Raw genomic sequence first — 22,490 nt, forward strand, 5'->3', positions numbered from 1 at the left:
CTTTCTTTCTTCTTCTTTATTTATTTTGCTGAAGCAATTGGGGTTAAGTGACTTGCCCAGGGTCACACAGCTAGTTAAGTGTCTGAGGCTAGATTTGAATTCAGGTCCATCTGACTTCAGGGCTGGTGCTCTATCCACTGTGCCAACTAGCTGTCCCTAAATGATTTTTTCCCTAATAATTTTAAATTATTTTTAGAATTTTTGTTGTTGAATCATTTCAGTATGATTGATGCATGATACCATTTGACTTTTCTTAGCAAAGATACTGAATAGTTTGCCATTTCCTTCTCTAGCTTATTTTACAGATGAGGAAACTGATGCAAAAAGGTTAAGTGACTTGCCTAGGTCACTTGGAAAGTACCTGAGACTGGATTTGAATTAGGTCTTTCTAACTCCAGGTATGAAACTCTACCCATTGTACCATCTAGCTGCAATAGACTAGTTGTCCAAATTCATAGTGTCATCAACATTATATTAATTTGCCTACTTCCTGTAACTCCTCTGACGTTATCTCCTGTCATTTTGATAATAAGGTGAAACCTCAGAATTGTTTTAATTTGCACTTTCCTGTTATTAGTAACTTGTAACATGTTTTCCTAAAAGCAATGATAATTTGTAATTCTTTAAAAAATAACAGTTCATGTTGACAATTTATCTTTTGGGGAGTATCTGTCATATTTGTATCAAATCCCAACATAGTCTGGATATTCTACCTTTTTAGTGTTATTTGATGAGAAATTCTCCTCCCTATCCACAATACACTTAACAGCTTATCTTCTTGAATTGCTTTTGCTCACATGAAACTGTTACGTTTTACATAATTGAAATTGTGTATTTTATAATGACTTCTGTTCCTTCTTTGTTTAAAAATTCTCTCTTAACTGGAGGTCTGAAGGATACCTCCTTGTCTCTTTTATCTTCAATAAAAAATTGATGTGGTCTTCCCCTTATGGAAAGTCATGGACCAGAATCTGGTCCAGGATGGTCTGTCACACAATGGTTAGGATCTGCAGCACTGGAGGGAATATTCATATCAGGAATATTACAGAACTATTAAAGTCTATTTGTAGCTTGTTGGGGTATGCATTGGAAAATACTGGTCTATTGAGGCAGAAAATGCCATCAGCATCCAGAGGAAGAACTCTGGAGAATGAATGCAGATTGAAGCATACTATTCTCACCTTTTTGGGGGGTTTGTTTTGTATAGTTTTTTCCTTTCTTGTGGTTTTCCCCTTTTGTTATGATTTTTCTTTCCCAATGTGACTCATATGGAAAAATATTAAAAATAATTGTTCATGTACAGCCTATATCAGATTGTTTCCTATCTTGGGAAATGGGGATGTAAGGAAAAGATGGAGAAAATAAATTGAAACTCAAAAATCTTACAAAAATATCAAAAATTATCTTTACATGTAAATGGAAAAATAAAATACTATTAAATAAAAGTAAATTAAAAAAGGAAAATAAAAAAGACTGGTCAAAAGTTATTCTTTGAAATTGCTTTCCAATTTTACAAAGTTCTTGTTGAATTCAGAGTTTTTCCTTAAATTATTTGTGGTGTTGGGTTTATACCTACATTTTTATATCATGATTATCTATTCTATCTTTGTCTGTTCTTTCTGTCTGTCTGTCTACTTTTGTCTGTTCTTAATCTATCTCTCTCTTTTTTCCTTCTGGTGTCCTGTATAATGAAATATTTTGTTTGAAAATAAAGAAAATAGATGACAAATAATAATAAAACAGATTCTAATCATCAATTGAGAAGAAGTACAGAGATCCCAGTTGATTTAGTTTCATTTGTTGATAACCTAAAGATAAGCAATGGCAGCCTAGTGGTGCAGTAGATAGAGCACTAGAAGACTCACTTTCTGAGTTCATATCTGGCTTCAAACACTAACTAGCTGGATGACCCCGAGTAAGTGACCCTTTTTGCCTCAGGTTTCTCATCTGTAAAATAATCTGGAGAAGGCAATGGCAAACTAGTCCAGTATCTTTGCCAAGTAAAAGTTGGACATGATCGAAAACAAATGAACAACAGCAAGAATGATGATTGCAGTCAGGGCATTGTCTGGGGAAATAAAGCTAGAGACTAACCTAGCATCCACAGAAAGGTGAAAGCTCCTTATTATCATCTTAAAATGCAATGACAATTTCAGTCCCCACTAAATTTCATTTCTGTTGGAAAGTAACTCTGGGAAATTGAATCCAGACACATAGTGTGGGGGCTCTACATGCTTGCCCAGAGTTTGCTGTGGAAAATAATCACATGCACAATTCCACTTTCAGCCCAGCTGTCTGTGGGGGTTGGCGTGTCATTAACATCCTCTGCCAGCCAGTTCCTATTTTTATATCCCAATCTTTTTCTAGAACATGAGTCCTTGGTGGAGCTGAATTCATTTGTGGGAGATGAAATAGAGACTTTCTTCAAATGAAATGAGCCACTAGCAGTTCTAGGAAGGTGAAGCAAGCCTTCCCTATTATCTATCTCCCGTGTCAAGAGACAAGGCTCCTTCTGTACAATGAGGATTTGGGATTAGATGATTTCCAAGAATGCTTTCCAACATCATGTGATTCTGTGATAAAATTCAACTCTTGCCTGAATCATAAATCCCGTCCCATAGAAGCCCTGGAAAGCCTTCAAGCCTCTGTTTGAAGAACTCTAGTGACAGGAAACTTACTACCTTAGCTTGTCACAATTCTCTCTGATTCTACACTTAAAATCCCCTGCACATCACTGAGGTGGCTTGTGAGCTGTGAGTAGGAGTTGGCTACTTCTTCAAAAAGACTTCTTCCCTGCCTCCAAATAAGCATTAAATGTTGTCCCTATATTTTAACAGACTACACTAGATTGGTTTTCATCATAGTAATAAGTAACTTTTTGCTATGTGAGAAGTCTGTAATTGTGAATGTTTTTTTTTTAATTAAAGCTTTTTTCTTTTTTCTTTCTTTCTTTTTTTTTTTTTGCTGAGGCATTTGGGGTTAAGTGACTTTCCCAGGGTCACACAGCTAGGAGTGTTTGAGGCCAGATTTGAACTCAGGTCCTCCTGATTTCAGGGCCGGTGCTCTATCCACTGTGCTACCTAGCTTCCCCTAAAGCTTTTTATTTTCAAAACATATGCATGGATAATTTTTCTACATTGACTCTTGCAAAACCTTGTATTCCAAATTTCCCCTCCTTTCTTCCATCTCCTCCCCTAGATGGCAAGTAATCCAATATAACATGTTTTTACAAACATGTTAAAATATATGTTAAATTCCATATATGTATACATATTCATATAATTATCTTGCTGCCCAAGAAAAATCATATCAAAAGGGAAAAATGAGAAAGAAAACAAAATGTAAGCAAATGATAAAAAAGTGAAAATGCTATGTTGTAATCCATATTCAGTTCCCACAGTCCTCTCTCTGGGTACAGATGACTATCTTCATCTGAAGATCATTGAAACTGGATTCAATCATCTCATTGTTAAAGAGAGCCACATGTGAACAGGTCTTTAGAATAAACACCAAATGAATAATCTAATTCTAATTGACTTTAAGTATTGGGTAATCAAATAAAAATGTAAGGCTTATAAACTTAATTGTACATAGGCTTAGATTTCTCTTGTGTTCTGTTCTCCCCAGTTTCTGTCAAGAAACCAATCTATTGTTGACATCCATCTTTAAAAACAAGGATGAGTTTCTGTGCGATGTCATGGAAAGATCATTACTGGGTATCAGAGGATCTGCATTAGAATCCTTCCTGGGCTACTTAGTAGGCCTTGCCACTATCCTCTGTATGTTTCAGTTTCCTCATCAGTCAAATGAGTAGAGTTAGATGATCTCTAAGATCATTCTGACTCTAAAACTCTAAGCCTCTTAGTCTAAAAATACCAACTAATTTAAAATAAATTTTTAAAAGAAAAAGTTTTATATAATCTGATATATATGATATATGACATATGTATGTATGCATACATATATTGTTGTTGTTTTTGTTGTGTCCAATTCTTGGTCACTCCCTTTATTTATTTTGGCAAAGATACTGGGGTGGTTTGCATTTCCTTCTCCAGCTCATTTTACAGATTTGAAAACTGAGGCAAATAGGATTACAAGATTTGCCCAGTGTCTTAAGTGTTCGAGGCTAGATATGTATAAGTATACATATACATATATGATATCATTAATGAGATGAGTGGCAGATAAGTCATGAGTTTCTCTCTCTTTTCATCTCATGTAATTATGAACATTACTTAATTTCACTCTACCTTAGTTTTCATGATTGCTAATTATATACAAGAATTAATAGAGAAATTAATATGTGCAAAGTTCTATGCTGGAAGATATAAATAAAAATTTAAGACATGATTTAGTCTTTTTGTTCTTTCTACAGACATTTTAAAATTATGGATATGAAACAGTTTAAAGCTTAAGGAATGCAAGTGAAGGACAAGGATTATACATAGGATCATAAATTTAGAACTCTAAGGGTTCTCAAAATCTATTTTGTCCAACCCCTCACTTTATAGAGCAGGAAACAGAGGTACAGTGAGGTTATATGACTTTCTCAGGGTTACATGGGTAGTAAATGTCACAGGTGAGATTTAAATCTTGGATATTCTGCTTTCACAGCCAGTGAGCTTTTCACCATCCAGCCTCTCTCTCTAACTCATAAGGTCAGTTCCTTTAAGAGATATTGGCTTTTACAGGAAGAATGCAGTTAGGTGGAGGAAGGAGAAACGAGTATTTAATTCAACAGGATATCACATCAAGTTCATTGACATTTTACAGAACAGATCATGTCAAATCAGAATTGATGGCCCTTTGTCATGATGCCTTAGTGTAGACAGAAATATTTAGAATCTCACTGCAGGTTGCTCTCCATGGTGCTGAGGTGGGAAGGGGAGAAGCTGCACTCAGGTATATTACACACTACTTGCTCCCTAGCAATCAAGGAAATTCTCAGGGAAATCTTGAACTTTGTAAACATCTTACATTGAATTTCAAAGTGTTTAAAATTGTTTGCCTTTTCCATATCCCCTGTTCCTCCTAATTATTTTTTGGGGATTGCTTTTATGAAAAAAAAATACTGCTTTCAAAGAAGCATGGCTTCCCTTCCCCCGCCCCCAATTATTAACGTGAATACTTATTTTATTTCTCACTAGAAAGTGTTAAGTGCCTGAGGCCAGATTTGAAGTCGGGACCCCTGATTTCAGGGTGGTGCTCTTTCTACTCTACCACTTAGCTGCCCCCAACCTATTCTTCTTGCTCTCCACATAGTACTTCATCTCCCATCTTTTCACTTCTGCACTGACCACTATCTGTCTGGAATACTCCTTGTTACTTCCATCTCATGAACTCCTTTATTCTCTCCAAGACTCAGTTCAAGCATCACCTCCTCCACAAAATCTCCCTGAGCCCTTCTAACTCTTAATGTCTTCCATAAACTAACTTACATTTGTTTGAACAATTTGTTTGAATTTTAAGTTTTTAGAACCTTAAAAAACTCTTGGAAAACCTTGTATTTATTCTGTATATTCCTATGTATATACATGTTATTTCCATGATAGAACGTAAAATTCTTGAAAATAGTTGTTGCTCAATTGTTTAGTTATGACTCCATGGACCCTACTGTCGATGAGGTTTTCTTGGAAAAGATACTGGAGTGTTTTGCCATTTTCTTATTCAGTGGAAGTTAAGTGACTTGCCCAGGGTCACAGTTAATACTTGTTTGAACACAGATTTTTCTTAACTCTAGGCCCAGCACTCTATTGAATAACCTAGCTGCCTCCTTCCTTGAAAATAGAGAGTGTTTTATTTTTTACTCTGAATTTCAAACAAATATCACAATGCCTGGCAGTTAATAAATACTTATTGGTAGATTATATGCTATTTCCTCCAGTAAAATATAAGCTTCTTGAAAGAAGAGGTTTCTTTCATTTTTGTCTTTGTTGGACATATTTGGAATATAATAAATGTTCATTGGAATATAAACTGCTATCAGGTTACTGCTATAATCTACTAATTTTCAGATTAAACTTCCACCTTTCTCATGGAGTTCAATACTCTGCCAAGTCTTCATCTTCTCCCCACATCCTTCTAGTTTCCCCCTTACGCTCAACATCTTCCCTCAGGAACTTCAGTATTTGATGTACTTTCAAACCCTTTGGTCTCACATTTTATTATGTTTTCCACCCTTGAATCCCTCTCTGCTTTGCCTCTTAAATCCTAGTCAATCTTTATCCCTCAACCTCAATCAACATCTGCCTTCTCCATTTCTCATGATCCTATACTATTCAGTGAGGAAGAAACACATCTCTATTGAGTTGGTCCACTACAAATTCATGTCTTATCTCAAGTGGTCCCTCACTGCTTTACTCACAATTTTTTTATAATTCTATGTTTAATTTACTATCATGCATCTTGAAATAGTGGTTCCAAAACTAGTCAGCTAGGTGGCATAGTGGATTGAGAGCTAGATCTGGAGCCAGGAAGAACCAAGTGCAAATTTATTTTTAGACACTTAACTAGCTGTGTAACCCAAGCAAGTTGCTTAACAGCTACCTGCTGCACTTTCCCTCAATTGTAAAATGAGAACCATAATAGCTCCTCCACGATTGTGAAATTCAAACGAGATAATATTTGTAAAGCACTTAGTACAATGTGTGGCATATAGTAGGCACTTAATAAATTTATTCCTTTTCTCCTCTCTCTTCTCAAACCATCAATAAATTCCTTTTAAGAATTTAAAGAAATTAAAGTCTCTTTAAAGAAGATCTTGCCTCATATTTTATTGAGAAAATTGAGCTCATCAGACATGAGCTTCCTCCTTTCCCTGAAACCATATCTCAAAACAGACCATTTACCTTGGCAAGGTAGAGACATCAAGTGCCCTCTTTCTTTGCTCTCTTCTTAGAAGTGAGAAGAGGTGGCTCATCTTGCCAGTCAATTCTTTTACTTGTGTCCTAGATCCCCTGTCTTCCTATTTTTTTCTGGACATTTGTTTCTTACACCCCAACTACAAACATGAGGTCTTTCTCATCATTGACATCATACAATAACAATATCTCACTCAACCTTGCCATTCCATCATGTTGTCATGGAAAGTAGTGTGATTTGGTACAAAGACTTCAGGATTTGGAATCTGAAGATTTGAATTCAGATTCTTGGTGTATTCTGTGAAACTTTGGAAGTTTACCTGATCTCTTTGAGGCTGTTTCCTCATCTGTAAATGTTACTTTATCATCCTTATCATACTCTGTAACTGTATTTCCCAAGCCTTTGCTCCAGGCTCTCTTCCTTTCTCTCTCTATAATCTCTCTTGGTGCCTTCATCAATTTTTGTGAATGTATCATCTCTATATCAATTACTCAAAGATCTATATATCCAGTCCTTATCTTTTTCCTCAGTTTCAATCTCCCATTATCAACTATATATTGGATGTTTAAAACTGGATATAATGGAAACATTCCAAAGTCAGAATATCTTTCTCTCCAGCTCCTTTCCTCTTCTTGCAAATTTTCTTATTCTTCTACTCTTCCCATGTCTTAGATTTGTACCCAAAGTGCCATTCTTAATTTCTCTTCCCCCTGAGGCAATTGGGTTAAAGTGACTTGCCCAGCGTCACACAGTTAGGAAGTGTAAAGTGTCTGAGGTCAGATTTGAACTCAGGTCCTCCTGACTTCAGGGCTGGTGCTCTATCCATTGCAGCAGCCAACTGTCTCTCCTTTCTCTTACTTACTCTTTCTTAATCCATGTATCTGGTCAACTGCTAATTCTTGCCATTTCTAGCTCTATAACTCTTTTTTACATTCAAATCCTGTCTCAATTCACACAGCTACCACTTTAGCTTGGGCCCTCATCACCTCTTGTCTACACGACTGCAACAGCTTCCTAATTGGTCTCTCTGTCCCAAGTATTTTCATACTCTAGTCCATATTCTACACTGTTGTTAAAGTGATTTTGCTTAACCTGGACCTGACCATTTTCCACTCAATAAACTTAAGGGCTCCTCTGGTTTTTAAAACCTTTCATAGACTGACCCTATTCTATTTTTCTATGTTTATTAGATGAATGAAAAAGCATTTATTAAGCACTTGCCATAATGCCTAGCATGGTACTAAGTACTGAGAATATGTATGGAAAATCAAGACAATCCTTGCTCTCAAAAAGCTCACATTCTAATAGGGAGAAATAACATAGGCAGGAGGTTTAAGCTACAAGTACCAAGGGATATTTAGGGTGTAACAGTGAAGAAAATATTGGTAGTATATTTTCTTTAATGTAATTTTCACTGATAAAACCATACCTATTTCTGCTAGTGAACCATTTTAGAATACCAAGGACTTTGGTGTAAGAACTTTCTTACCCAAGTGTTCAGTATCTATAACTCTTGAGGAGGGTCTATGACATCTGCAGAGGTAATGCACATAGAATTAAGTAATTAGCAGGGCTGGACTTATCTGCCTCCCAATGGCAGTTGGTCAGTAGTTAGTGTTGGGATGGTGGGCCCCTTTTCCATAAGAGTTGCTCTTCATTTTTAAGATTGTGGGACCTGGGCTAGAAATAGCACCAGTGATACAGGATAAGTGATCTGGGGTGGGGAATGGAAGGAACTGCAATTTCGGGACTCCTGAACTTTGTATCCTGGACTCTACTGGGGTTACTGTATATTACTCTATTCTGTACTCCAAGCTACTCAGTTTTCATGGATTCAGTTCCTTACTTAGATGATTCCTAAATTTATATACTGAACCCCCTGATATTTCTCAAAAACTTTCATTCTGTGTTGCCAGCTGCCTACTAGACTTCACCTGCATAATCCACTTGACATCTTCCATTGGCATATGCAAAACAGAACTCCCCTCTTGAACCTGATATTTCTCTAAACTTTCCTACATCTGTTAAGGGTACCACCTTTCATCTAGTCACCTTGCTTTGTAATTTCATTGGCTTTCTTAGTGCCATCTTCTTTCTTAGCTTCTCAATTTCATTTTGTCAAGTCCCATTATTTCTTTCTCCAAAGTATTTTCTATATTAGTCTTCTTCTCTGTATTCACAATGACAACAACATAGTTCACATCCTCATAATCCCTTCAGCTTATTGGCTTCTCTGATTCCAGTCTTTCTTTTTTCCAGTTTATCCTCCACACAGCTGATTGTTTTCCTGAGACATACATCTGAACATGTTGCTTTCTTGCTCAAAAAATCTTCAGTGGCTCCTTATTCCCTCTAGGGAAAAATACAAATGTTTCATTCTTATATTTAATATTTTCTGCCATCTGTCCTCATGATACTTTTCTGGTCTTATTTCACATTACCTTCCTTCATTTACTAGGTTTGAGTTCAAATTAGACCATCATTTCTTGAACTCATCTTGTAATATCCCAAATTGGACACAAATAGTAAACATTAACATTTGGAATGGAGACATCTATAAGTCTGCACATCCCACATTTCTTTTGAGTTACTGCAATTCTGCTTTGCTTATAGAACATAGTACTTTTTTGATGTGGGCACACCATACTAAGTGGTCCCGTGCCAGTGTTTCCCATGCCTCACAATCAATTCCATTAAGGTTTTATTAAATACCCACTCTGTACCAGTGTGTGAGGATAGGTGGACCAAAACAGTCTCTGCTCTCAAGGAGGTCACATTTTACTAGGTGGAAATAACATCAATGCAAATAAATACAATGCAATGGGGGAGAGGTGAAAGGACACCAACAATTGGGGAAACAGGTAAAGGACTCATGAATGAGGTGACAGTTGAGCTATATCTTGAAGGGAGCTGGGACTCCCAAGGTTGGAAGTGAGACATTCTAGCAATGGGGGACAACCTACTATCTCTCAAAGTGAGAATGGAATGTTGCATATGTGAAACACCGATCATTGCAACTTGTTTGGAACATAACTTCATACATTCATTATAAACTGGTCCAAGATATGTGCTGGGGACACAAATATTATAAATGAAAGCTTTATTGTTTTGTTGATTGTCTAGACAAAATGATAAAGAAAATATTAATGATGCAGATAAATTTAAAAGTGTGTCATGGGCACATTTTGGGGGGAGGGAGGAGCTGGTTGTTAAACATACCAGTGGGTTTTTTGAAAGTTGGTTTTTAAACATACCTACTGGTCATCAGCACAATTTGCTGGCTCCAATATCTGCAATGTACCATGCCTTCCTCTCCACTTGTCATGATCTTTAGCCTTCTTAAAGATTCAGTTCCAATGCCATCTCCCCATGAAGCTTTCTATGATCTTTTCTCTATTAATAGCATTCTTTTCTTCCTCAAGTTACTTTGAGTTTATTTATTTGTGTATATATATGGTAAGGCTAGCTAAGAGATACAGCAGGGGGTTAATGAGCTAGGTCTGAAATCAGGAAGATCTGTTCAATCTGACTTCAGATACTTACTAGCTGAGTGACCCTGGTCAGATCACTTAACATCATTTGCCTTGATTTCTCCTCTATAAAATGGGAGCATGTTGGAGAAGGAAATGTCAAACCACTCGAGTATCTTTGCCAAGAAAACTCCAAATAGAGTTACAAAGAGACAGATGAAATGACTGAACAGCAATAAAGTACAAGCATATATGCAACATATTTAATAAATGCTTATTTTCTTGTTTCCTTATTATCTTAATAGTCTTTTATAAGTTTTGTCCTTTTCTAAAATCCCCAGTACCTATTATAATAGTGACCTACATTTAATAGATGCAAAATAGATATTTCTTGAACAGAACTGAAATGTGGTTTAACACACTATAATTTCTCTACCCAAGTTTTCCTTATAGTATTAATCCAACATCTAAGAATTGTAGGGGCTGAATTGATGGCTCTTAAAATGCAGTGAGTAGTATCTTAACTAGAGTCCTACCTAGCAAGAAGTCTTTCCCAGTTCTCCTTGTTCTTAGTGCCTTCTCTTCGAAGACTATTCCTAATCTATTTTGTATATGGCTTGTTTCTACATAGATGTTTGCATGTTTACCCTATTGAACTGTGAGCTTTCTAAGAATGAAACTCTCTTTTCCCTTTCTTTGTATCTCCATTGCCTAATAAGTGCTGGGCACTTCTTCCCTTTACTTTCCCTTCTTCCTTCCTTCTTTCCTTCCTTTCCTTCCTTCCTTCCTTTCCTTCCTTCCCTTCCTTCCTTCCTTTCCTTCCTTCCCTTCCTTCCTTCCTTCCTTTCCTTCCTTCTCTTCTTTCCTTCCCTTCCTTCCTTCCCTTCCTTCTTTCCTTCCCTTCCTTCCTTCTTTCCTTCCTTCCTTCTTTTCTTCCTTCCTTCCCTTCCTTCCTTTCCTTTTTTCCTTCCTTCCTTCCTTCCTTCCTTCCTTCCTTCCTTCCTTCCTTCCTTTCCTTCCTTCCTTCTTCCTTCCTTCCTTCCTTCCTTCCTTCCTTCCTTCCTTCCTTCCTTCCTTCCTTCCTTCCTTCCTTCCTTCCTTCCTTCCTTCCTTCCCTCCCTCCCTCCCTCTTTCCTTCCCTCTCTTCCTTCCTTGCTTCCTTTCCTTTTCTTGAAAACCTATGGTTTACTTTGCTCTGATTTGCTTGCATCAGTCTGATGCTTTAAATATCCTACTAACTTTTGTTTGACAGTCAAAATACTTATCTTTCCTGGAAAATGACAGCAAAGCACAGTACTTCTGGCCCTGTTTCCAGGACTTTTGCACATTTTAGAATAATCCCTAGTGCAGGCTTGACCTTGTATCTATCTGGCATTGGTGAAGGAACATCAGAATAGAACCCAGCAAACTTGAATTCTACTCTCAGCTCTGCCATTAACTTGCAGTATAATATTGGGTAAATCACCTGGGTCTTAGCTGCAAAATGATTTCTGTTCTCCCTGGATTACAGGGTTGTGGAGAGAAGGAAGATGAAGGAAGAGAGATAAACAATGTAAAAATGTCTCTGCAATAGATAGTGACACCATTCATTTTAATTACCATTATTTCATACAAACATCCTGACATGACTGTGAGTCATATTAACATGTTCATGAAAAATGAAGCTATTATGATCTTCTTGCAAGCATATGACTTTATTACCATCAGGCCGGTGCAATTGCCAATACATTCCCAGTCCAGATAGAAAGCACTCATTTAAAAAGATAAAATCTACCCAGGCTTTATTTTAGGAGCACATAAAGAAGCTACCTCTCTCTCGGGGAATATTTCTGTGGGAGGAAGAACAATGGTTTGGGCCTCTGATTTCTTCCATATAGAAAACTCCCAGGGTGAAGATCACGTTCACTAATGCAGACTTACAACCTATCTGTATAAACCAGTCTTAGAGAACTGTCTGGGAACACTCAGAGGTTCAGTGATTTTCTTAGTGATACAGCCTGGAAGGTGACAGAAACAGGACTTGAATGCAGATCTTCTGACACTAAGCCTGGCCTTTTATGAATCATGTCTAGGCTCATGAATTCAGATATGATTCTACATGCGAGTTGAATCCATTAGTGGGATGTTTAGGCCTTTTCCCCATCTCATCCTATTAATCAAGCAGAATCAATCAGAGTTAGAGAACCAGGAAACCTAAACCTGCTTCATTCAGACCCCCTCCTTGTCTCCCTCTGAACACAGTGGGACAATGCCTGGGGATAAAGTCTGAAGTTAAATTAACCATCACCATCCTGATCAAAGCAATTAGTTCTTTGGAGCCCCTTCTGCTCCTGAAGTCCCACATACCCTCTCAGTGCGGGAGTGGTTTATGCTTTTAAAAAGAGCTCAGCTTTGAACGGGTTTGGGAATGGCGGTGGTAGTGATGAGAATGATGGACAGAGAGTGAATTTTTTCCAGTGGGCCTTGATCTTCAAGGAAAGAATAACCTCTTTGTGGTTCAACTGAGTCTTCCAGCGGGAGGCACTGAAAACATCAGCTAATTAACCTTTCCAGTTCTTCAAAGGGACTAATAAGTGCTATTTTCCCCATCTTCTCAGGAAGGGAAGGAGGCCTCATGAAATGGAGTCTGGTGTTGCAAATCAGCAGCTGAGATTAAGAAAAAAAAAGAGGACCCTAGTGTTCCAACCCTGGCCTTCTCCTCCTGTTCCCACAAAGGAACAATTCCTCCGCATCCCTTAGGCATAGAATTAGGAGCGTGTGGCCGGCAAATGGTAAGAATTAACGAACCTTCCTCTACCAAGCAAAATGCATTTCACATGCAACAGTAATTTTGAGCTATTCCATCCGATAGATTCAGGATGAATATAAGCTCTCCACATGTGGAGCTGGAATTCCCTGGCTTAGATGAAATATGACTTTTGATTATGCAGCAGCCAGACAGCCTGAAGACAACCAAACTGGGGAAAGGCAGTTTCTTTATTAGAATGAGTTGGAAAGCATAGAATAAAATTGGCCTCCCCGCCCCCACCACTTCCCTTCCAACCCTAGCTGAAAATTGTTGATGTACCAACTGTCAGCCAATGGGGGGGTCTCTCCTCTTGCAACAGGGGCTCCAGAACAAATGAAACCGCCAGTCTCCTCTCCACCCCCATCTTGCTATATTAAGCACACGCTTGACTCTTAAAGGGAGATTACTGTGGGAAGCCAAAGCTCCTTCCCACAAGGAAATCTGATGGGACATTTGCAGCTCCTCTCTTTCTGCAAGGGAAGATTGTAGGCTGAGAATAATGGCCCTTGTCACTTCCCATAGTCTCGTTATGGGAGATATTTAGTGCCGATGCTGGGCTGTGGGGTAATATCTTGGATGTGATAATGTTGCTTCCTGCATCAGTGCTCCCAGTATTGATTGTAAGCTGTCAACCTTTTTGCATGCTTGGTGGGGTCCCAGTAGACTAACCACTTCAGAGATAGTAATACATCAGGTCTGGGACACACACTCTGTGTTAACTAAGTTGGTTTCTCTTTCTTGGAGTCTCTTGGCTCACGATGATCCTCTGATCTTTCTCCATCACTGCTTGGAGATTTCCTTTGAACGTGCCTCTGGCAGACTGTGTCAGTGTTCCTCCTCCTTACCCCTGGAACCCAGTTACCCTCAGCTTTTCTTACAGGGTCCTCTAATTGCCCTTTATGCTGCTCACAGCACCACACTTTTAATTTCCTTTTAGCAGTTCAGTCAGCTGGCCCTCCGATGCTCAAACATCACAACTTTGAGTTTCAGTAAAATTCCAACTCCTATCTAGTTGGATAAATATTACTTTTTTTGTATCTGGTCATAAGAAAATGTGATATCTCAAGAAGTTTCCTGCCTCCTCCTTTCCAAACTGAAAACATGGAAGGATCCTTCCATGGATAAGACTGACAGATCATATGGAAAAACCCATGAAAATTCATATAGAAAACTCATAGATAAATGAATGTCAAAGGACTAAATTATTTTAGGAAGTCAGTGATAATTGACAAGATGTATGAGGGGATAGGGTAGGGTTGAAAATCCAAGGTGATGGGGAACCTTTTAAAACAATTTTGAAAAGCACTAGAGATGTCTGGCTTATTTTGTAGTCACAGACTTATATGGGACCTTAAAGTGTATCTAGTCCACATCCTTTGATTCTGGGTACAAAGTAGTACAATATATATTTTAACACGATATATAGTGGTTACTGGCTAACATGTTCTCTCCCCACATTTTGATTGAAGTTTTGGCGCTCTAGGCAAAACATCCTAATGAACTGAACAAGGATGACAAGGAGAAAGTCCACACAACAAGCTAAGAGGACAACTGAGAGAATTTTACTTGGGGTGTTACAGAACAGGCTTTTGATACAAGGTAAAACAAAAAAGACACTGGGAAAATAGGATGGACTTCTGCTATTTCCCCTTATTCCCCAGTCCTGGCAATGTTCCCTTCAATGTCAACCCTGAAAGTTGTGATTTTTCTGGCTCTATGGAAAGCCACATACCAATGAAAACCCGCCTTTAACGATCGCCGCCCATGAGGTCTGTCCTGACCCACCTTTCTTCTCTCAGGTGGCAGGTTAGATGGTCTATGAAAGGTTGAGTGAGTGGCCAGCACCTGAGCAAATACTGCAGCTACTGTGAAATCCAGGCCCTGGTGTGTTTGTGGGAACTCTCCCAGGAGCCAGAAATCCTTTGAATTCATTGAGTTGTACTCCCTGAGGTACTTTAGGGGGATATCAGTGGCATTTCTCAGGAAGGGTCACAAGTCAGAAACCCCAATTGAGTAGGAGGCATTGAAGGATTAGACAATCTTAGCAGATTCCGGTGGATTTCACAGACAGTTTGTTCCTTTCATGCACAGTTTTTACACTAGGAGAAGTAGTCCAACCTCATGGGTTTTCACCTTGGAAAGGAAAAGAGTAAGCTTTTGGGGGTGTTGCAAATTCCAATTAGCTTTCAGAAAATGGCCTTTTAAAATTGATTAATCTTATTCCAGCATCAACTGGGCTTTGTTACTCTGTTGGCTCTAATATCTGAGGGAAGAAGTGGGGGAATAAGGAGAATTCTTGAGTGTCAGTTTCCAATTTGGGACACTCTGGAAAGGGATGATCCCTCATTTGGAATGTCAAAATATAAGCAGCAACTTTTTTTTTTGTCTTTAGGCTTTCATTAAAGGAATGAATAAGTAAATAAATAAATAATTACTTAAAAGAAGCAGACAGAGAAAAAAGTAAAATTAAATAAAAGAGGGTAGAGTCCAGGCCCCTATAAGTTTATCATGGCAGACTTTGGAAATTCTCTTTTAAGTGTTTTCTACTAATTCACCAAAGCACAGAAGCATATCTAGAACCAAATCTTCCTGGGGTTGTAACAGAGAAATGTAAGGAGCCTTAGTGTACATACAACTTTTAACCAAACTCTAACCTTGGTCCTGAACATCTGCCTGCAGAGTCTCATAAAAAGTAAAAATATGTATATATATATATGTATATTTGGAACAGCAACAACAAAAAAGAATTTTTTTTTTAAATGAGGGGGAAAGCAATTCTGGTTTTCTAGGAAGCAAACAGATTTTTATCCAAAAGTAGAGTAAACAGTGTTTATTTTTCAATCAAATGGAATTGCTTAATTAAAAAAAATCTTATCTTCCCCCTCCCCCCCTTAAATACTACAGACAACCTCATTTCACCTCAGCAGACACCTAGAAACAAAACACTGGACTCACCAGAGAGAACTGCATAATAAAAGAATCAGAAATTCAAGTCAACTATGGAAGGGTTCTGGTTTACCTGGCAGCTCTCAATTCTAAACAAAAGTATTCTGAACCTATTTGTTGGATTTGCCAACACAGTTTCTTAAAATTGGGGACTTTGGGGGCCTTTGGACTGCTTTTCTTCTATCCAATTGTTTCCTGCATAGGAAAATTAAAGTCAATGAATAAAATGAAAACCCAAAGAAATATTTAAAAACTTGTTTGACTAGTATTCAGTATGTAAGCTTATTAAGTATAACTTGTCCTCCTAGTTAACCTTGTCCTGGAATATATATAGGTTATTTGTAGCCGCCACTGCTATAATATTTTCTGAAGGATGCCAAGCTGTATGTAAGATCTTTTTGCTAAAGTCCAGACTGTCCACGCTGATCTCATCTTTTCTCCGTTTGCCACCTACACATACTTTGCGGGGTTTCAAGATGGCCCTGGGCTTGCTGTTTTCCCTGGAAGCCTCCAGGGTGACATCACGCTTCGTATTTCGATCAAACATCCTGAAGAAGTTGTTGTAGGATCCAGTCATGATGACACTGCAAAGTGTGAGGGGAGAGAGGGATTAGTTGTACATGGTGAATTGGGACCATCACCACACCCATTGCTGTTCTATCCCTTGATAATCTTCTACCTTGGTGGTTTTATGGAAAGAAAGGCAAGGATGGGTTTGTTGAAGGATTTGCTATACTGATCATTGTTAAATGGCTTTAGAATGGCTGATTTTTATTGTGTTAGACATCTGGTTATCGGGTCCTGAATTGACTGATATTTATGAATAATAAATAATCCCAAATTTTAAAAAATATTATTTTTTTTTGCAAATTTGATTATGAATTTACATGCTGCCTAAGTCAAACTATGAAGTCATCCATGTTTACCTAATCTGAAAGATCTGGATTTTTTGTTAAATAAACAACTAATTTTTGGGACAAAGGTCAACATCAGTATTATAATAGGAGAAAAAGTAATGATGAAAAAGAAGTTACTTCAACCGTTTGTTAACTTGACTTATTCAAACAAGTTAGAAATATACTTAAGTGGGCAATGGGAAAGGTCTTGTCACTGTCAACAATCTTTATAAGGAAATATATTTTATGATGAAAAAAATGTAAGAAATATTTGGGTAGCAACTTATCAAGAAATACTTTTTCCCTTCAATCTATGAGAAAAGAATACATATATTTTTCTTATTGTTTATATTATTAATACAACAGGAAGCAGCGTCATGTAGTATAGAGAACAAGTTTTAAACTCAGCAACTCTTAGGTTAAAGCCTTGGGGCTTCTGGAAGGCAGGAGCTGTATCAGTTGTTTTGTCTTTGTTTCCCTAGTGTCTAGCACAACAAAATTTTTAACAGAACAGGTACTTCATGCTTTTTGGTTTAAATTATATGATTAATTGGTTGCTTGTAAAATCATTTACATTTTGATCTGCTGTTTTTGACTGTGTAGACGTTTCCTCTTCAGCTTTGTTCTGTTTTAATTTGTTCATATAAATCTAATTCTTCTGCTGTGTCATTTTAAAAAATTACAAACAAAACAACTGCTATAATTTCTGCCTTCATGGAACCCACACTTTACCGGTAGAATTGGAGACCTGAGAGATCTTCTAATCTAATCCCTTCATTTTATAGATGAAGAAACCGGCAAGAGAAAAGTGATTTCCCAGTTTTATTTATTATTAGTAGCAGAATTACAATTAGAATTCATTCTGATCACTTTTTAAAAATATTTGAGAACATTCATTTGCATATCAGAGAAAACCTACCAGACAGCAGAAAGAAAATTGAGTTAAACATTTGATTCTCAATGCTAGTGACAATAATGGTATTTCATAAAACACTTGCAAACATTGCCCTTTGTCAGACAGTGTAGAAACAGAAGCTAATTAATCCTGCTCTTTGTTATTGGTACAAAGGTAGTAGGTAACCTGTTATGATATGGGAGTTGTTTACTTAGGAAATTTGGAAAAATTATCTGTATTTTTTTGCAGGGGGGGTGGAGGGAGGGTGGAAAATAGGCCTATAATTTTATTACTGTAGGTAACTCGGAGTGAGGAAATTTCCTTTATCCAAGCTGGCTAGCAGCTGCTCTTCAATTTAAAATTTTAAGAAGGTTTATGAGAACACTGAAAGGTTAAGTGATTTGCCCTAGGTCAAACAATCAGGATTCATCAGAGGGAGAAAAGGAACAACAATTTTTTTTTTCTGACTGAAAGCCATCTCTTAAACTATGTTCCTTAGACTATGCTGACTTTGGTAATTTTAAAGCTAAAAATGAACCACCGAAATGTAATAACAATGAAAAACTAGCTGTCAGGACTGAATTTTTGGCAGAGATGATTTCGTTTTTCAATTCATGTTAATTCTGGCAGACTTGGCCCTGAAGATGGACAGAGCTTATAAGATGTATTTATTTTCTGTTTATTTTTCCTAAATAATTATAAGCTTAGAGTATTATTGAATTATAGGATCTTAGCTCTGTAGCTAGAAGTGTATTCAGAGGGTATTTAATCCACCCCGCTTATTTTATTGATGAAGAAGCTGAGGCCTAAGGAAATATATTCTCTTTATATTGGTCTTGTATTTTTTAAAAAATGCCTTTGTAGAATATAAACTTCTTGAGGGCAGGGACTGCTTTTCTTTTTGTCTTGGTAGTCCCTGTATCTGACACAGTGGCTTGAACTAGTAGGTAGTTTTGATTAAATTTGAGTATTGGATTGGATTAGAGTAAAAAAAATACCAGGAGCCAGGAGTATTAATTATTCCTTCTATGATAGGAAGTTTCTATCCTTGAGTAAAAAAGGTATCTTATGGGACTATATTTCATTCTTAGTATCTCTGCTTTCTAGGACACAGATCATCATTTAGGCTACCCATTAGATGTGATCCATGCTATGGATCTGGCCAACTAGAAGTCAACATTTTTTTTTTCTTTTTGCCATACACTGTCCAATTCCCACCTTAGACAACTGAGGACAAAGAGGTTCTTTATTGTGTTTCTCACCTGTCTGATCCATTCCACACACATTCAAATTTATCGAAAATGCAGTCATTTTCATAGAGAGAACACAACTTGCTGCGGAGGTAGTCATGAACCTGTGGGAAGAGAAAGAAAGGAATAAGCCAGTGAACTAATTTTCATTTTTATGAGTATGTCAGTGGACATTTCCAGTGTTACTCAATTTGCTGATTCTTCATTTCAAGGGATGGTGGTGGTACTCATGATTGTGGGGAATAATATTATCTTTGTTTTATGTCAGATGAAAAACCTGAGGTGCTCTCCTCTATCACTGAAAATTAGGAGACAGTATTTACTTTATGGAAGAAGACAGATGTATGCAAGGTCTACAAGATAAAGGTGTGTACCAGAAAATTATAGTCATTTGTTTTGCTATGTCACTACTACCCTCCAGATGGTCTGTGAGTACCAAGGATGAACTCTGGATGTGTAGATGGTTGCCCAAGGCAGTTTTATGTTTGGGTTTTATGTTTCTCCTTGAAGTATCTAGGTCTTGGGACAGTGAATTTAAGTAAAGCCAAAGAAATATATGTAAAGTGGGGAAAGATAATTGAGATGGGAAAGAGAGAGTACGTCAAGGTAAAACACCCACAGGTTATTTTAGGAATGAGAACATGCTTTGTCATGGATTTGGCTGCTTGCCCCTTTTGTTTTTTGTTGTTAATGGCATGGTCTTGTGACCTCTCAACATAAATAATGTCAGAGAAGAACCCAGACAATTAAGAGTTGGTGAATTCTAAATAAGGATCCTCTGTTATTAGCTTCTGGGCAAAAGTCCCCAAATACTTAGATTCCAAATGATCTTACATCCATTTACTTCCACTATTGTTACTAGTCAGCTTTCACTACTTTATCTCTTAATTATTGTAAAAGCCCTAAGTTGATCTCACTGCCTCTAATCCATCTTGTATATTTGACATCAATCTCATCTTCCTTCCAAATAGTGATTTAATTCAACCATTCCCCCAGTTAATAATTTTTAATCACTCTCCACAGTCTATAGGATAAAATCCAAATTTCTCAGCCTGGCGTCCAATTCCCTCTTCTCCGCTGGAACATGATTCTAGCTAGCTATGTTGATTTATATATTATTTTCCAAATCTATTGTTCATGCTCCAGTAGAATGTAAATTCCTTTTGAGTGTAGACTTTTGTTTTATCTTTGTAGAGACCATAGTTTACCACACAATATTGCTCATTGTAGTTAGTTTATATTTGTTATATTTAGTGGAATTGCTACATTTCCTGTCCTTCCCTTTCCTCTTCATCCAGTTAATCCTGTCCAAGTCAGTTATAATCTTCTCCACAATGGTTCTCCCTTCAACCCCCCAATTCTTTCCCTCTCTTCCTCTCGATTTATGGAGCATTTAGCATCTAGATCACCTACCTTGGTACTTGATTGTCTTGGATTGTTAATTTGACATAAATGTATATCTATTCTCCCTCTTCAATTAGAATATAAACTCTTTGAGGGAAGAGGCCAGGTTTTTTACTTCTCTCAGTACTAAACATAGGTGTTCAATAATCAGATTTATTTGACAACAATTTAAATGCCAGTATGAGTTCTGTAGAGACGGCCTTTGAGGAAGATCAATGAACTTGTAAGCACAGATTCTAGGTTTTGGACTTGTCAGAGTGCTGGTCACAGGGATGGTCAGTAATGACCTTCCACCTTAATTAGCATTTTGTTCTATACCCCTCTAATGCATTTATTATATAATTGTACAGCATAATTTATTATGTTTGTAGCATATCTCTTTATTCTATTATAAGGCCCAGGAGGGAAGGAAATGTGAGCTTTAAACCACAGCTTTCTCTAATTTTTTATCTTCTTCAGAACAATTGCTATAGGTTTGCTAAATGACCAGATGGTGAATGAAGTGTGGGGCCATTAATACTGAATTTCCAAATGGCTAATATTGACCTATTAAACAGGGGGTAAAAAGACCAACATGAAACTGCCATGAAACACTTGAAAGCAGCTTCCCCAGATTTTCCCTTTCCCCTTCAGGTTAGTCTTGTATAAAAAATAATCAAAACCATTAAAGGTCAAGCTCTGTTAAGCACTTGGCCCACTCTGAACCCATGCCCTAAAGCACAAGCTGTCTCCAGTTCAGTGGCTAGGGAACATGCTCAGCTTCTCATTTCCTCACACATGGAGTAGGGGAAAATACCCAAGTTCCCCCCTAGCACTAGTTAAAGTGACCCAATGAAGGATGGAAGGCAGTGCCTAAGAGCTGTCCTGACTCCAGGAATATTTTCATTTGGAGTGAGGCAAGAAGGTGGCTCTGTGAGAGAAATAGTGCCATGACAGAAATTTGGTTGGGAAGTTGCTTGGGATAGTGACTTGGGGCAGATATTTATTGGGTTAAACTCATGATCAAAATTTGAAAGCTGGAATGGACATTTGAAGTCATTTAACCCAACTATCTCATTTTATTAATGAAGAAACTGAGACTCATACTGGTTAGTTAAGTGATTTTCCCCAAGTCAGAAAGTAAGCAAGTGATTTGAACTTAGGTCTTCCTGATTATAAATGTAGCACTCTTATCAATTACTCCACATTGCCTCCTAACCCTCATAGTGTAAATGTGAAAAAGATCTGAAAAAACTTTAGAGGCCAGAGGTATCAAACTAGTCTACTTGTGGCCTACAGTACTCCTAAGTATAGCCAGGACTAGATTAAAATGTAATTGAGAATTATTTGACAAAAAAACAAATAAAATAAAAACATAGATAATATTATATTTTAAAGCTGTCAATATATCCCCCAGGGATCCTTATATATGGATTAGTTCTATTTCTATTTTGAGTTTGACAGTATTGATGTAGATCATCTCCCTCATTTTTGTTGATGAAGAATTCGTTTTGAGGGATTAAGTGATTTGCTCACCATGATACAGCTTAAGTTTTTGAGAAAGAATCTGAACCCAGGACTTTCAGAATTGTAGATTAGTCCTACTATACCATGCTTCCTGATAACTCCAGCTTTCTTCCTCCTCTATTGTTCAATGTTTCTTTCCCTAGATATCATTCTCAGTTCTCTTGTAGAATTATCCTCCATTTATTCTTAGTTCATTAATAGGGCTATAATCTCAAATTGTTAAGACTGTGAAGATGTCTCTAATGCCATAGGATTACATTTGCTTATATATAATGAATTGTTTGGTTTCCTTGCCCCTCTCCTTCAGTCCTGGAGCTTAAGAACTACTGGGCTTTGTCTTGGGTTTGTTCCCAAGAGGCATTTGGCATTTATTTCCCTGATCTGAACTTCACTTAGAGAGCTCTTCAATGCATATTTGTATAAATAGGATTTTATTTGTGCTCCATTCTCAATGACTTGATTATTTCTAGTAGA

The 22,490-nt window shown here is 37.3% G+C and overlaps 1 protein-coding gene across 6 annotated transcripts in view; it reads right to left on the bottom strand.

Annotated features, from left to right (window-relative positions):
* Positions 1-14,659: 14,659 nt before the first annotated feature.
* PPP2R2B (protein phosphatase 2 regulatory subunit Bbeta) overlaps positions 14,660-22,490 on the bottom strand; it is a 476,855-nt gene continuing 469,024 nt past the window's right edge. For all 6 annotated transcript variants that reach the window (XM_051978669.1, XM_051978671.1, XM_051978672.1 and 3 more), the window contains 2 exons: positions 19,119-19,210; positions 14,660-16,649 (listed from right to left, as the gene is read on the bottom strand). In XM_051978669.1, coding sequence (XP_051834629.1) covers positions 16,370-16,649; positions 19,119-19,210 — 372 coding nt within the window. In that variant the 3' untranslated portion in view covers positions 14,660-16,369. The remainder of the gene's footprint in view (positions 16,650-19,118; positions 19,211-22,490) is intronic.

Source organism: Antechinus flavipes, chromosome 2 (assembly GCF_016432865.1).
Source record: "Antechinus flavipes isolate AdamAnt ecotype Samford, QLD, Australia chromosome 2, AdamAnt_v2, whole genome shotgun sequence".
Taxonomy (NCBI): Eukaryota; Metazoa; Chordata; class Mammalia; order Dasyuromorphia; family Dasyuridae; genus Antechinus; species Antechinus flavipes.